Source organism: Uranotaenia lowii, unplaced genomic scaffold (genome assembly GCF_029784155.1).
Source record: "Uranotaenia lowii strain MFRU-FL unplaced genomic scaffold, ASM2978415v1 HiC_scaffold_1085, whole genome shotgun sequence".
NCBI lineage: Eukaryota > Metazoa > Arthropoda > Insecta > Diptera > Culicidae > Uranotaenia > Uranotaenia lowii.
In genome coordinates this window covers 1-15,634 of record NW_026597061.1, presented here as the reverse complement: position 1 = coordinate 15,634, position 15,634 = coordinate 1, and the positions used below count along the sequence as shown (strand labels likewise).

General features: G+C 28.5%; 1 protein-coding gene across 1 annotated transcript; it reads right to left on the bottom strand.

Annotated features, from left to right (window-relative positions):
• Positions 1 to 739: 739 nt before the first annotated feature.
• On the bottom strand, positions 740 to 15,616 carry LOC129759118 (adenylate cyclase type 3-like; the record flags this gene model as incomplete). The annotated part of the gene is made up of 3 exons (XM_055756534.1): positions 15,504 to 15,616; positions 1,892 to 2,051; positions 740 to 919 (listed from the first exon to the last, which is right to left on the bottom strand). Coding segments are annotated over exons 1-3 (453 nt in total), but the record flags the coding sequence as incomplete, so codon positions are not given.
• Positions 15,617 to 15,634: the final 18 nt, after the last annotated feature.

Genomic DNA, 15,634 nt, shown 5'->3' with positions numbered 1-15,634 from the left:
TGTTCGCCGGTTTCATCACATTCACCGTGGTTAAATTGGCTAACGCGTCGTTGTACTGAAGTGGAGATTGCAGGTTCAAGTCCTGCCGGTGAGCCGTTGTATTTTTTTTTTTCGAAAAATTCATGATATTTACGGCATATATTCTTTCGTTCTTTGATACCTCATGTTACTCTTATTCTTTCCATCACCTACTAAAATATGTCATCATATATTTTGCTACAAATACTGTCGAAAAAATAATTAGCTTTTTAACAAGTCAGAAGTCAGAGAAGACAACCAATTTTTTGCAATGTAGTAGGAAATTTTAAAACTTCAGTCTTGAGCAGCAGTACCGATTCTAGCCTTTTCTAGGCGAGTCTGCTTCTCTCTTATCTGCTTCCGGAGCTTCCAATTTTATAGTTATCGTTATAGGTATTCCTGAATGTTCAAAACGAAATAGATATCAATAAAATATAGCCCATATGATAAGGACGATTGTTTCAGTTGCATCTGAAATCGATCAATAATTCATTCCAATTTCCATATCACACTTCCACATCAATTGCTTATGATGACATTCGATCGAAAGTTGTGTGGTGTCAAACCTAGCTTCATACTTTGAAGTCACAATTTTGTTAAATTGAATGTGGTTTGATTGCAAAACTCACTGACATTTTTTTGATTTTTTTCTTTTCCAAAATTTGAAAAAAAACCGTTCTGGAAAACTGATTTGTGTTTGTTTTTGTACAACATCACTTACTCCATCGAAGAAGGCAATCATCGGACTCACCTGTTCTGCCGACTGCTCCTCGATCAACATCTTCACCTCTAGGCCTTGTTTCGCTTCCAGAAACGCTCTTCGTTGTTTGAACTCGGCCAGGAAGTAGTACAGCAGTCCGATTCCGGTGGCCGCCAGCAGCAGTAGGATGTTGGCAATTTGCTGGCAATTGGAGAGAAATAGGAAAAACCAAAGATGAGAGAGAGTTTCAATCAATATGTATGTCATTGTCATTCTCATTGGTGAGTTTTGTACAGGTTCATAGAAAACAATAGAACCCTTTTTATATACATTTACCAAAAAAAAAAACTGCACTGAAAATTAAAAAGAATTTGTCCATGCAATTTTGAACCATGAAGCTTGTTTTGAATCACGATTATCTCAATTTCATTTTTAAACATTAGTGACTGGGAAAAAATCGAACAAGGTCACATGTTTACCGAAAGACATAAACCCACAAAACTGTCAAAAGATCCAGTCGAAACTATTTAGGCATTGATGAAGGCAAATCTGAGAAAAAAAAATTCATAAAACCAGCAGACCGTGTTGAAAAATTCAAGATAGTTTGGCCTAAAGTGGTTAAAATGGTCGGAGAAAGCAATGCAGAAGCTATTGAGTAGTGTTAAGAGAAAAGTAAGAGAACTTGCCTACCCTACAAAAACTACTGCAAAAAAATTTTTAAATTGAAAGAATACACTGTTTTGCAGTATGTTTGAGAATGAAATGTTCAAAAAAATCATTGTGTATTTGATTTTTTAATGTTTTTTTTTTTATTTTTTAGTAGGCCTATATTTATAATTTTCGGAACAGTCTATACATGCGATGAAGAGCAACTTTCAGAAAAAAAGAAGATTATATAATCGAATCTTTACTATATGATAGAAAGAACTATTCAGCCTAATAATAAACCTTCCCTCTTTGTCAATATTGGCAAATGTCAATTTGGTTCGTAACATATGAACCTTCTATATTGGACCCTTTCGTGTTACTGTAACTTTTCGTTTTCTTATCATTAAGCCAAAAACAAAAATAAAAAAAATCCTTCCCAGTTAATTGAATCACACACAATAAAACCGAAACTTATTGGCGAAACTTGTGTTGTCCAAAAGGGATGCCTTATACGTATATTCCTACCTGTTCCCAGAAAAAGTTCTCCTTCTTGGCCAGCCCGATGATGGCGTTAACGTAGGTTGCGAATGAGCCCAGGCCCAGCAGGATGCCGGTATACTTCAGCAGCACCGGCAGGGTAACGTACACTAAAAAATTAAGGACCACCGCCCAGCCGAGTGAATCTCTGAAACGGGAACAAAATGAGAAACAAGTTGAGAAAAAGGATTCCAAATAAATGAAGATAGAATGAACTCGAGCTGCTCCAACGGATAAATTATTTAAGGACACACGGTTTGGCCTCTGCCAAATTGGAAAATTCCGAGTGATAACATCGGACCGAGGAGATGGGTGCCGGGATAAAAATAGAATTGGAGGATTACTGTCTGCTCAAAATTGGAGCTTTGTTGCAGTTTTGTTTTCCACTTTGGATGATAGTCGTATTTTGTTGTTGGTAGTTTTCCGAGGGACAATATCTACAGAAAGGGTTGTTCCATTTTGGTGGTCTTTCGGTTTTATTTTCACCAACAGATGATGGGGATCGTTTTCTACCGTCTGAAAATTGGATGACAATCGGGCAGCATAGGTCAAACCGTCTTGAGATGATGTCGATTTAGAGTCAGTTTCTTAAGCTGTTTGGTATTACAAAAAAATAAAATTCAACATCATCTGGAATATTGGGAGACAATTTCCTACAAAATTATTTAAATTTAACAAGCCTGTCGGGAAGATTTCTGCACAGACGGTATCATAATGAATGATTCAAGAAAAAATCCTCACAATAACATCGATTCCTTCAAAACTTAGGAATGAACTGAAAAAAATTAAAATGAAAATACTTTAATCGTAAAATTTCGAGCTAAATCAACGCATTTCCGAAGTTAATCGAAATCTTATAAAACGAAATAATGAGTAATTTTTTTTACAAACAAACACTCATTTTTGCTATTTTTTGTCATTGTTGTGTCATTTTCGTGTTATTTTTGTGTCATTTTTGTATCTTTTTTGAATCATTTTTGTATCATTAATGTATCATTTTTTTGTCATTTTTGTGTCATTTTTGTGTAATTTTTTTTTGTAATTTTTGTGTAATTTTTGTGTCATTTTTGTGTCATTTTTGTGTCATTTTTGTGTCATTTTTGTGTCATTTTTGTGTCATTTTTGTGTCATTTTTGTGTCATTTTTGTGTCATTTTTGTATCATTTTTGTATCATTTTTGTGTCATTTTTGTGTCATTTTTGTGTCATTTTTGTGTAATTTTTGTGTAATTTTTGTGTCATTTTTGTGTCATTTTTGTGTTATTTTTGTGTCATTTTTGTGTCATTTTTGTGTCATTTTTGTGTCATTTTTGTGTCATTTTTGTGTCATTTTTGTATCATTTTTGTATCATTTTTGTGTCATTTTTGTGTCATTTTTGTGTCATTTTTGTGTAATTTTTGTGTCCACTTTGTGTAATTTTTGTGTCATTTTCGAGTCATTTTTGTGTCAGTTTTGTGTCATTTTTGTGCAACTTTTGTTTCTTTACGTGACATTTTCGAGTCATTTTTGTGTCATTTTTGTGTCATTTTTGTGTCATTTTTGTTATTTTTGTCATTTTTGTCATTTTTGTCATTTTTGTCATTTTTGTCATTTTTGTCATTTTTGTCATTTTTGTCATTTTTGTCATTTTTGTCATTTTTGTCATTTTTGTCATTTTTGTCATTTTTGTCATTTTTGTCATTTTTGTCATTTTTGTCATTTTTGTCATTTTTGTCATTTTTGTCATTTTTGTCATTTTTGTCATTTTTGTCATTTTTGTCATTTTTGTCATTTTTGTCATTTTTGTCATTTTTGTCATTTTTGTCATTTTTGTCATTTTTGTCATTTTTGTCATTTTTGTCATTTTTGTCATTTTTGTCATTTTTGTCATTTTTGTCATTTTTGTCATTTTTGTCATTTTTGTCATTTTTGTCATTTTTGTCATTTTTGTCATTTTTGTCATTTTTGTCATTTTTGTCATTTTTGTCATTTTTGTCATTTTTGTCATTTTTGTCATTTTTGTCATTTTTGTCATTTTTGTCATTTTTGTCATTTTTGTCATTTTTGTCATTTTTGTCATTTTTGTCATTTTTGTCATTTTGTCATTTTTGTCATTTTTGTCATTTTTGTCATTTTTGTCATTTTTGTCATTTTTGTCATTTTTGTCATTTTTGTCATTTTTGTCATTTTTGTCATTTTTGTCATTTTTGTCATTTTTGTCATTTTTGTCATTTTTGTCATTTTTGTCATTTTTGTCATTTTTGTCATTTTTGTCATTTTTGTCATTTTTGTCATTTTTGTCATTTTTGTCATTTTTGTCATTTTTGTTCATTTTTGTCATTTTTGTCATTTTTGTCATTTTTGTCATTTTTGTCATTTTTGTCATTTTTGTCATTTTTGTCATTTTTGTCATTTTTGTCATTTTTGTCATTTTTGTCATTTTTGTCATTTTTGTCATTTTTGTCATTTTTGTCATTTTTGTCATTTTTGTCATTTTTGTCATTTTTGTCATTTTTGTCATTTTTGTCATTTTTGTCATTTTTGTCATTTTTGTCATTTTTGTCATTTTTGTCATTTTTGTCATTTTTGTCATTTTTGTCATTTTTGTCATTTTTGTCATTTTTGTCATTTTTGTCATTTTTGTCATTTTTGTCATTTTTGTCATTTTTGTCATTTTTGTCATTTTTTGTCATTTTTGTCATTTTTGTCATTTTTGTCATTTTTGTCATTTTTGTCATTTTGTCATTTTTGTCATTTTTGTCATTTTGTCATTTTTGTCATTTTTGTCATTTTTGTCATTTTTGTCATTTTTGTCATTTTTGTCATTTTTGTCATTTTTGTCATTTTTGTCATTTTTGTCATTTTTGTCATTTTTGTCATTTTTGTCATTTTTGTCATTTTTGTCATTTTTGTCATTTTGTCATTTTTGTCATTTTTGTCATTTTTGTCATTTTGTCATTTTTGTCATTTTTGTCATTTTTGTCATTTTTGTCATTTTTGTCATTTTTGTCATTTTTGTCATTTTTGTCATTTTTGTCATTTTTGTCATTTTTGTCATTTTTGTCATTTTTGTCATTTTTGTCATTTTTGTCATTTTTGTCATTTTTGTCATTTTTGTCATTTTTGTCATTTTTGTCATTTTTGTAATTTTGTCATTTTGTCGTTTTTGTCATTTTTGTTCGTTTTTTTCATTTTTGTCATTTTTGTCATTTTTGTCATTTTGTCATTTTTGTCATTTTTGTCATTTTTGTCATTTTTGTCATTTTTGTCATTTTTGTCATTTTTGTCATTTTTGTCATTTTTGTCATTTTTGTCATTTTTGTCATTTTTGTCATTTTTGTCATTTTTGTCATTTTTGTCATTTTTGTCATTTTTGTCATTTTTGTCATTTTTGTCATTTTTGTCATTTTTGTCATTTTTGTCATTTTTGTCATTTTTGTCATTTTGTCATTTTTGTCATTTTTGTCATTTTTGTCATTTTTGTCATTTTTGTCATTTTTGTCATTTTTGTCATTTTTGTCATTTTTGTCATTTTTGTCATTTTTGTCATTTTTGTCATTTTTGTCATTTTTGTCATTTTTGTCATTTTGTCATTTTTGTCATTTTTGTCATTTTTGTCATTTTTGTCATTTTGTCATTTTTGTCATTTTTGTTATTTTTGTCATTTTTGTCATTTTTGTCATTTTTGTCATTTTTGTCATTTTTGTCATTTTTGTCATTTTTGTCATTTTTGTCATTTTTGTCATTTTTGTCATTTTGTCATTTTTGTCATTTTTGTCATTTTGTCATTTTTGTCATTTTTGTCATTTTTGTCATTTTTGTCATTTTTGTCATTTTTGTCATTTTTGTCATTTTTGTCATTTTTGTCATTTTTGTCATTTTTGTCATTTTTGTCATTTTTGTCATTTTTGTCATTTTTGTCATTTTTGTCATTTTTGTGTCATTATTGTGTCATTTTTGTGTCATTTTTGTGACATTTTCGAGTCATTTTCGAGTCATTTTTGTGTCATTTTTATGTCCATCGATTGTCATTTTTGTTCTATTTTGTGACATTTTCGAATCATTAAGTCATTTTTTTATTATTTTTGTGTCATTTTTGTGTAATTTTTGTGTTATTTTTGTTTCATTTTTGTGTCATTTTTGTGTCATATTTGAGTCATTTTTGTGACATTTTCGAGTCATTTTTGTGCGATTTTCGAGTTATTTTTATATTATTTTTGTGTGATTTTCGAGTCATTTTTGTGTCATTTTTGTGTCATTTTTGTGTCATTTTTGTGTCATTTTTGTGTCGTTTTTGTGTAATTTTTTTGTCATTTTTGTGTCATTTTTGTGTCATTTTTGTGTCATTTTTGTGTCATTTTTGTGTCTTTTGTCTTTTTTTGTCATTTTTGTCATTTTGGTCATTTTGGTCATTTTGGTCATTTTTGTCATTTTTGTCATTTTTGTCATTTTTGTCATTTTTGTCATTTTATCATTTTTATCATTTTTATTATTTTTATCATTTTTATCATTTTTATCATTTTTGTTATTTGTGTCATTTTTGTCATTTTTGTCATTTTTGTCATTTTTGTCATTTTTGTCATTTTTGTCATTTTTGTCATTTTTGTCATTTTTGTCATTTTTGTCATTTTTGTCATTTTTGTCATTTTTGTCATTTTTGTCATTTTTGTCATTTTTGTAATTTTGGTCATTTTTGTCATATTTGTCATTTTTTATCATTTTTATCATTTTTATTATTTTTATTATTTTTATCATTTTTATCATTTTTATCATTTTTGTCATTTGTGTCATTTTTGTCATTTTTGTCATTTTTGTCATTTTTGTCATTTTTGTCATTTTTGTCATTTTTGTCATTTTTGTCATTTTTGTCATTTTTGTCATTTTTGTCATTTTTGTCATTTTTGTCATTTTTGTCATTTTTGTCATTTTTGTCATTTTTGTCATTTTGTCATTTTTGTCATTTTTGTCATTTTTGTCATTTTTGTCATTTTTGTCATTTTTGTCATTTTTGTCATTTTTGTCATTTTTGTCATTTTTGTCATTTTTGTCGTTTTTGTCATTTTTGTCATTTTTGTCATTTTTGTCATTTTTGTCATTTTTGTCATTTTTGTCATTTTTGTCATTTTTGTCATTTTTGTCATTTTTGTCATTTTTGTCATTTTGTCATTTTTGTCATTTTTGTCATTTTTGTCATTTTTGTCATTTTTGTCATTTTTGTCATTTTTGTCATTTTTGTCATTTTTGTCATTTTTGTCATTTTTGTCATTTTTGTCATTTTTGTCATTTTTGTCATTTTTGTCATTTTTGTCATTTTTGTCATTTTTGTCATTTTGTCATTTTTGTCATTTTTGTCATTTTTGTCATTTTTGTCATTTTTGTCATTTTTGTCATTTTTGTCATTTTTGTCATTTTTGTCATTTTTGTCATTTTTGTCATTTTTGTCATTTTTGTCATTTTTGTCATTTTTGTCATTTTTGTCATTTTGTCATTTTTGTCATTTTTGTCATTTTTGTCATTTTTGTCATTTTTGTCATTTTTGTCATTTTTGTCATTTTTGTCAATTTTGTCATTTTTGTCATTTTTGTCATTTTTGTAATTTTTGTCATTTTTGTCATTTTTGTCATTTTTGTCATTTTTGTCATTTTTGTCATTTTTGTCATTTTTGTCATTTTTGTCATTTTTGTCATTTTTGTCATTTTTGTCATTTTTGTCATTTTTGTCATTTTTGTCATTTTTGTCATTTTTGTCATTTTTGTCATTTTGTCATTTTTGTCATTTTTGTCATTTTTGTCATTTTTGTCATTTTGTCATTTTTGTCATTTTTGTCATTTTTGTCCTTTTTGTCCTTTTTTGCATTTTTGTCCTTTTTTGTTATTTTTGTCATTTTTGCCATTTTTGTCATATTTGTCATTTTTGTCATATTTGTCTTTTTTTTTATTTTTGTCCTTTTTGTCCTTTTTGTCATTTTTTGCATTTTTGTCATTTTTTGTTATTTTTGTCCTTTTGAGTCATTTTTGTCATTTTTGTCTTTTTTGTCATTTTTGTCAATTTCGCCCTTTTTTGTCATTTTTGTCATTTTTGTCATTTTTGTCATTTTTGTCATTTTTGTCATTTTTGTCATTTTTGTCATTTTTGTCATTTTTGTCATTTTTGTCATTTTTGTCATTTTTGTCATTTTTGTCATTTTTGTCATTTTTGTCATTTTTGTCATTTTTGTCATTTTTGTCATTTTTGTCATTTTTGTCAAATTTGTCATTTTTGTCATTTTTGTCATTTTTGTCATTTTTGTCATTTTTGTCATTTTTGTCATTTTTGTCATTTTTGTCATTTTTGTCATTTTTGTCATTTTTGTCATTTTTGTCATTTTTGTCATTTTTGTCATTTTTGTCATTTTTGTCATTTTTGTCATTTTTGTCATTTTTGTCATTTTTGTCATTTTTGTCATTTTTGTCATTTTTGTCATTTTTGTCATTTTTGTCATTTTTGTCATTTTTGTCATTTTTGTCATTTTTGTCATTTTTGTCATTTTTGTCATTTTTGTCATTTTTGTCATTTTTGTCATTTTTGTCATTTTTGTCATTTTTGTCATTTTTGTCATTTTTGTCATTTTTGTCAAATTTTTGTCATTTTTGTCATTTTTGTCATTTTTGTCATTTTTGCATTTTTGTCATTTTTGTCATTTTTGTCATTTTTGTCATTTTTGTCATTTTTGTCATTTTTGTCATTTTTGTCATTTTTGTCATTTTTGTCATTTTTGTCATTTTTGTCATTTTTGTCATTTTTGTCATTTTTGTCATTTTTGTCATTTTTGTCATTTTTGTCATTTTTGTCATTTTTGTCCTTTTTGTCATTTTTGTCCTTTTTGTCATTTTTGTCATTTTTGTCATTTTTGTCATTTTTGTCATTTTTGTCATTTTTGTCATTTTTGTCATTTTTGTCATTTTTGTCATTTTTGTCATTTTTGTCATTTTTGTCATTTTTGTCATTTTTGTCATTTTTGTCATTTTTGTCATTTTTGTCATTTTTGTCATTTTTGTCATTTTTGTCATTTTTGTCATTTTTGTCATTTTTGTCATTTTTGTCATTTTTGTCATTTTTGTCATTTTTGTCATTTTTGTCAAATTTGTCATTTTTGTCAAATTTGTCATTTTTGTCATTTTTGTCATTTTTGTCATTTTTGTCATTTTTGTCATTTTTGTCATTTTTGTCATTTTTGTCATTTTTGTCATTTTTGTCATTTTTGTCATTTTTGTCATTTTTGTCATTTTTGTCATTTTTGTCATTTTTGTCATTTTTGTCATTTTTGTCATTTTTGTCATTTTTGTCATTTTTGTCATTTTTGTCATTTTTGTCATTTTTGTCATTTTTGTCATTTTTGTCATTTTTGTCATTTTTGTCATTTTTGTCATTTTTGTCATTTTTGTCATTTTTGTCATTTTTGTCATTTTTGTCATTTTTGTCATTTTTGTCATTTTTGTCATTTTTGTCATTTTTGTCATTTTTGTCATTTTTGTCATTTTTGTCGTTTTTGTCATTTTTGTCATTTTTGTCATTTTTGTCATTTTTGTCATTTTTGTCATTTTTGTCATTTTTGTCATTTTTGTCATTTTTGTCATTTTTGTCATTTTTGTCATTTTTGTCATTTTTGTCATTTTTGTCATTTTTGTCATTTTTGTCATTTTTGTCATTTTTGTCATTTTTGTCATTTTTGTCATTTTTGTCATTTTTGTCATTTTTGTCATTTTTGTCATTTTTGTCATTTTTGTCATTTTTGTCATTTTTGTCATTTTTGTCATTTTTGTCATTTTTGTCATTTTTGTCATTTTTGTCATTTTTGTCATTTTTGTCATTTTTGTCATTTTTGTCATTTTTGTCATTTTTGTCATTTTTGTCATTTTTGTCATTTTTGTCATTTTTGTCATTTTTGTCATTTTTGTCATTTTTGTCATTTTTGTCATTTTTGTCATTTTTGTCATTTTTGTCATTTTTGTCATTTTTGTCATTTTTGTCATTTTTGTCATTTTTGTCATTTTTGTCATTTTTGTCATTTTTGTCATTTTTGTCATTTTTGTCATTTTTGTCATTTTTGTCATTTTTGTCATTTTTGTCATTTTTGTCATTTTTGTCATTTTTGTCATTTTTGTCATTTTTGTCATTTTTGTCATTTTTGTCATTTTTGTCATTTTTGTCATTTTTGTCATTTTTGTCATTTTTGTCATTTTTGTCATTTTTGTCATTTTTGTCATTTTTGTCATTTTTGTCATTTTTGTCATTTTTGTCATTTTTGTCATTTTTGTCATTTTTGTCATTTTTGTCATTTTTGTCATTTTTGTCATTTTTGTCATTTTTGTCATTTTTGTCATTTTTGTCATTTTTGTCATTTTTGTCATTTTTGTCATTTTTGTCATTTTTGTCATTTTTGTCATTTTTGTCATTTTTGTCATTTTTGTCATTTTTGTCATTTTTGTCATTTTTGTCATTTTTGTCATTTTTGTCATTTTTGTCATTTTTGTCATTTTTGTCATTTTTGTCATTTTTGTCATTTTTGTCATTTTTGTCATTTTTGTCATTTTTGTCATTTTTGTCATTTTTGTCATTTTTGTCATTTTTGTCATTTTTGTCATTTTTGTCATTTTTGTCATTTTTGTCATTTTTGTCATTTTTGTCATTTTTGTCATTTTTGTCATTTTTGTCATTTTTGTCATTTTTGTCATTTTTGTCATTTTTGTCATTTTTGTCATTTTTGTCATTTTTGTCATTTTTGTCATTTTTGTCATTTTTGTCATTTTTGTCATTTTTGTCATTTTTGTCATTTTTGTCATTTTTGTCATTTTTGTCATTTTTGTCATTTTTGTCATTTTTGTCATTTTTGTCATTTTTGTCATTTTTGTCATTTTTGTCATTTTTGTCATTTTTGTCATTTTTGTCATTTTTGTCATTTTTGTCATTTTTGTCATTTTTGTCATTTTTGTCATTTTTGTCATTTTTGTCATTTTTGTCATTTTTGTCATTTTTGTCATTTTTGTCATTTTTGTCATTTTTGTCATTTTTGTCATTTTTGTCATTTTTGTCATTTTTGTCATTTTTGTCATTTTTGTCATTTTTGTCATTTTTGTCATTTTTGTCATTTTTGTCATTTTTGTCATTTTTGTCATTTTTGTCATTTTTGTCATTTTTGTCATTTTTGTCATTTTTGTCATTTTTGTCATTTTTGTCATTTTTGTCATTTTTGTCATTTTTGTCATTTTTGTCATTTTTGTCATTTTTGTCATTTTTGTCATTTTTGTCATTTTTGTCATTTTTGTCATTTTTGTCATTTTTGTCATTTTTGTCATTTTTGTCATTTTTGTCATTTTTGTCATTTTTGTCATTTTTGTCATTTTTGTCATTTTTGTCATTTTTGTCATTTTTGTCATTTTTGTCATTTTTGTCATTTTTGTCATTTTTGTCATTTTTGTCATTTTTGTCATTTTTGCCATTTTTTTGTCATTTTTGTCATTTTTGTCATTTTTGTCATTTTTGTCATTTTTGTCATTTTTGTCATTTTTGTCATTTTTGTCATTTTTGTCATTTTTGTCTTTTTTGTCATTTTTTTGATATTTTTTTTCATTTTTTGGATTATCTATAAATAATAATAAATGAAGTTTTAATTTATTTTAATTTATCCTTAAACAGACTGTGAAACTCACTTAACATTTGATGGAATTACGATTTCGAAATTATCATTTACTAAATGACGAATTTACCTCACCGAGGAATAATTTCATGTTTCGATGATTCCGGTGAATATTCCCACCCAAACGTGAAACATTGTATGATATGACTGAGCCACAAGCCACAAGGCGTATAGGTATATGAATGAAATCGCAGAACGCATGAATAGTGAAATCGACCACCAAAATGCAACGTTTTGCAATTCAAATCGCGACGACGAAATGACGGGTTTCTGGCTTTTCACCGGATGTGCGAAGTCCTTCAGGAGGGATTGTTTGGTTGGATGAACGAACAACTTCCCTCCATGCAATGGCAATGGCAACCAACCTGTCCTTTTGGGGTGTAATCGTTCACTGCACTCATGTGTTTGGTGATAGCACCAGCTCTAGCACAGTGGGAATGAGAAAAAAATTACGATAATTAATTTTTGAAAAATCCTCAGAATTTTGCTAATATCAATTTGCTGGCATAAGCTTCTGTTCTTTAGAAACAAAATTGTTGTTTAAATATTTTAAAAATATTCTAATGAGTCTCGGTGTAACTATCACTCATAGTCAAAACTTTGGCAAAGGAAAGCAAAACCACACGTTACCGGTTTCATGGTACGTTGCAATGATTCGAATATCGGTGTACCCGAGCAGACTTTGATGCCAAAATCGATAGCATATTGATACTAAAATGAGGTGTAAATAGCAAAATGAGAGCATCATTTGCTGTTGAAATTTCCACGATAGCAAAATAAGGCATAGCTGAGGTTTAAAAAATATTTAATTGATAGCAAGGTGAGACCAAAATAAGGGGTCAACAGCCAACTGCAAGCCAAATGTGATGTAGCATTTATTTTGAGAGCAAAACCAGACATCATTTAGGTATCCAAAAAAATATATTTAATTTCGAAAAAAATACATATGAAGTTAAAATTTAAAATGATAGCAAACTGAGCCAAAATTGAGCTTTTGATACCACAATAATAGCATAATTTGGTGTTGTGTTTTCCATTATGGAAAGATTACTTTTGACGCATATCTTCAACCGACAACAAATGCAAAATTGGGCATAACTTATTTGAAACAGCTCATACCTTGAGGCATTAAGAAGCCAAACTCGTTTTGTATGTTTACAATTGTTTGCTTGGAGGTCTAGATCGTCACTTAGTGAAAAGAACAGAAAATAGTTAGGGAAGTATGAAAATGAAATGATCATGGTTTATTTCGATCAATGTTTGTCGTAGCTAGTGCATCTCTTACTGTGGTGCAGGGTGGTTTTCAACATTAGATAAACATGACGAAAATGGTTTCTTTGAAAATTAAAATATATAAGACTTATTCACGTTATCAAAATGTAAATAAATAATATTTTTCACAATTCACAACAGATTTTGCATTTTTAGGATTTGTATTTGATTTTACTTTCATTTACTTTAATTAATAAACGCAGCTTATGTAAATTTTTGTGCGTCATCTACACCACAGAACAAATTTAAATGGTTTTTTTTTATATAAACGTCTTTTTTGGTAGTCTAAAACCATGATTTGATTTTTTTTGTTTAAAAAATTTGTAGATACCTATTTTGTACCCGTGTAAAAAATTACCAGAGTAAATTTTTGCATTTAAAATAAAATTCAACAAAAGTTGACCAACACATATAAAAATGAAATACTAATTTGAGATCACAACTTTAAAAACAAAACCATTTTCTGGCTTTTAGAAGCAAAATGATTATCTTGAAAAGAATATTTATACAAAAAATCATTATCTATAAGTTGATTTCGCTAAAAGATACAGAAATCTAAATTTTAGAAATCGATAAGAAAATAATACTGTTTATATAAAATCGCTACAGAAAATAACGTGTCGTACAAAAATCTTCAATTTCACTGAATTTGGGTTTTAAAACAATTTTCAGATTTAGCACAGTGTTGAAAAACAAACAAAACAAAAACAAACAAACACCCACTTGTTTAAACAAATATTCACAGTTTAAAAAATCCATGTAACTTTGTAAGAGCATGGTTAGAAAGGAATCCGGAGTTTTCATGTTATTCTTAAGTTTGTTTTATGTAAATCTCAGTTCACTATTTACTTGATTATGTATTGTAAATCTACATTTCAAATCTTGTTTTATGTGAATCTTCGCTTGTATTTATCGATTTAACATTAAAGCTTATAAAAAGATATTCCGGAGGATTGTGAACAATTTTGAGGAAGCTGAATCTCAATTTATCAGTTCAGACTAGAGTTTTTTCCAGCCAGATTGCGCTACAGCGCTTTCATCGTGTGTGCCGTTTTGCTGTCACTCACAACAAAACAAACCAAAAAACGCATAAACAAACAAAAAATATCAGCAGCCGAGGGCAAGTGCACCAAATCCATCGATCCGGCAGCTGTCGAAATGGTGCTGGTTGAATCGGAAACCCAAGGATGGTTTCGAAGGGAACGCGGCCTACCGGGCCCGGCTGGGGTATCAAATCACCCGATGGCTGACAAATGAAGGGAACCAATTCCGGACGGAATAGTTGATCAACTGCACCGATGAAAGGACTTCGGAAGGACAACCTGTAAGCCCACCGACGAGGAAGGAAATAAGCAACGGGACGCCATTATAAGTGCCGATCATTGGAGGAAAATAATTTCACGGCTTCAAATGTGTATGCCGTTACCGGTGAGGTGACAACGGCTCTGGCTCCGTAGCTCGGATCTCGATCTACCACCGAAACCGAGCATACCAAAGTGTGCACCGTTCTGTGTAAGCTGGCCTCCCTGATTACTTGCGGAATTATCGATATGAACGGGTAGAAGATACCTAATTCTGAACCTACAGGAATTCACTTCAGTCAGTGTTTTCTCCTTCGAGGCATCCATCTATTAGGTACAGTTATGCACAGGTGGGATTACTGTAAACCATTTAATGAATCCACTAAGTTAAAGGCTTTTATCAACATTTTTACATGGATTAGGCGGTGATTCATCGGCGTGTGTTGGCCGAGAATGGTCACGATTTCGAGTTGATCCATTGCGTCTGGGCCGAAGCAAAGCGGATCGGTGTGTAATGAAACGACTGTCCTGAAGAAAACTAATATGATGGTGAGAACCCAGAAACGGAATACAGGTAAATTTACGATTGAATTTGAATTTTGAAGATTTTTAGAGGAAACTTTGTTATTGTGGGGAGCGAAACACTTTTTGATAGTCTGTTTTTAACCAGGTTCAAAGCTAAAAGTTTATTGAAACAATTAGTCATATGTTAAAGAAATAATTCATTGTTACCTTACATTTTAGTGCTTTCCCAAGATAATAAGATTTTCAGCTAAGGTTTAGATCATGACAGTTAATCAAGGTCTATGATCGGATGGTCTAATCTGAGTATGCTGAAGTTATAGATGGTTTTAGTTCAATTTCTTAGTTAACTACTTTCAGCGGATACTTACAAGGCTTATTCTGTTGCAACTTAATAGTGTGGATTTTTGATCTTATCCTAACGAGCGATACGAGCTATAATAAATGAGGTTAGGTTAGACCGTGCTCAAATTAACAAGTCGGAAATAAATGTTGGGGACTATTTTCTAATCTAAACTAATTCTTCGTACTTGCCTTAGCGTATATACGTTGAATATTTCACCAGCGAATCCTTATCGCTTTAAGTTAGGCCCTGTGAAACTATTTCTTTATGATCCACCACTATCACCTGCTTCTAGCTAGACACGTTTTTGATTCTAATCTGACTTTGTTGTTATTTACTCGAAAGCTGACAAATATCTTCAACTACTGCTTCCACATGTCAGAGTATTGTGACGCGGGAATGCCTGTTGTCAATACCCTTTTTATCGACGCCTACTCAGGGGCGTAACATACTCCCACCCGTTTTGCATCGGCATATCCCTGGAACATACTCACACGCCTCTCTCACTTAGCCTTAACGTCTAGAACGGCAAGTTTGATGGCCGGTCTATCTTGAACACCTTTGGCTGTTTGTACTCGTGCTCTCCGGACTTGACCATCTTTACCTGTCGTAACACTCATGACTTTTCCACGTGTCCA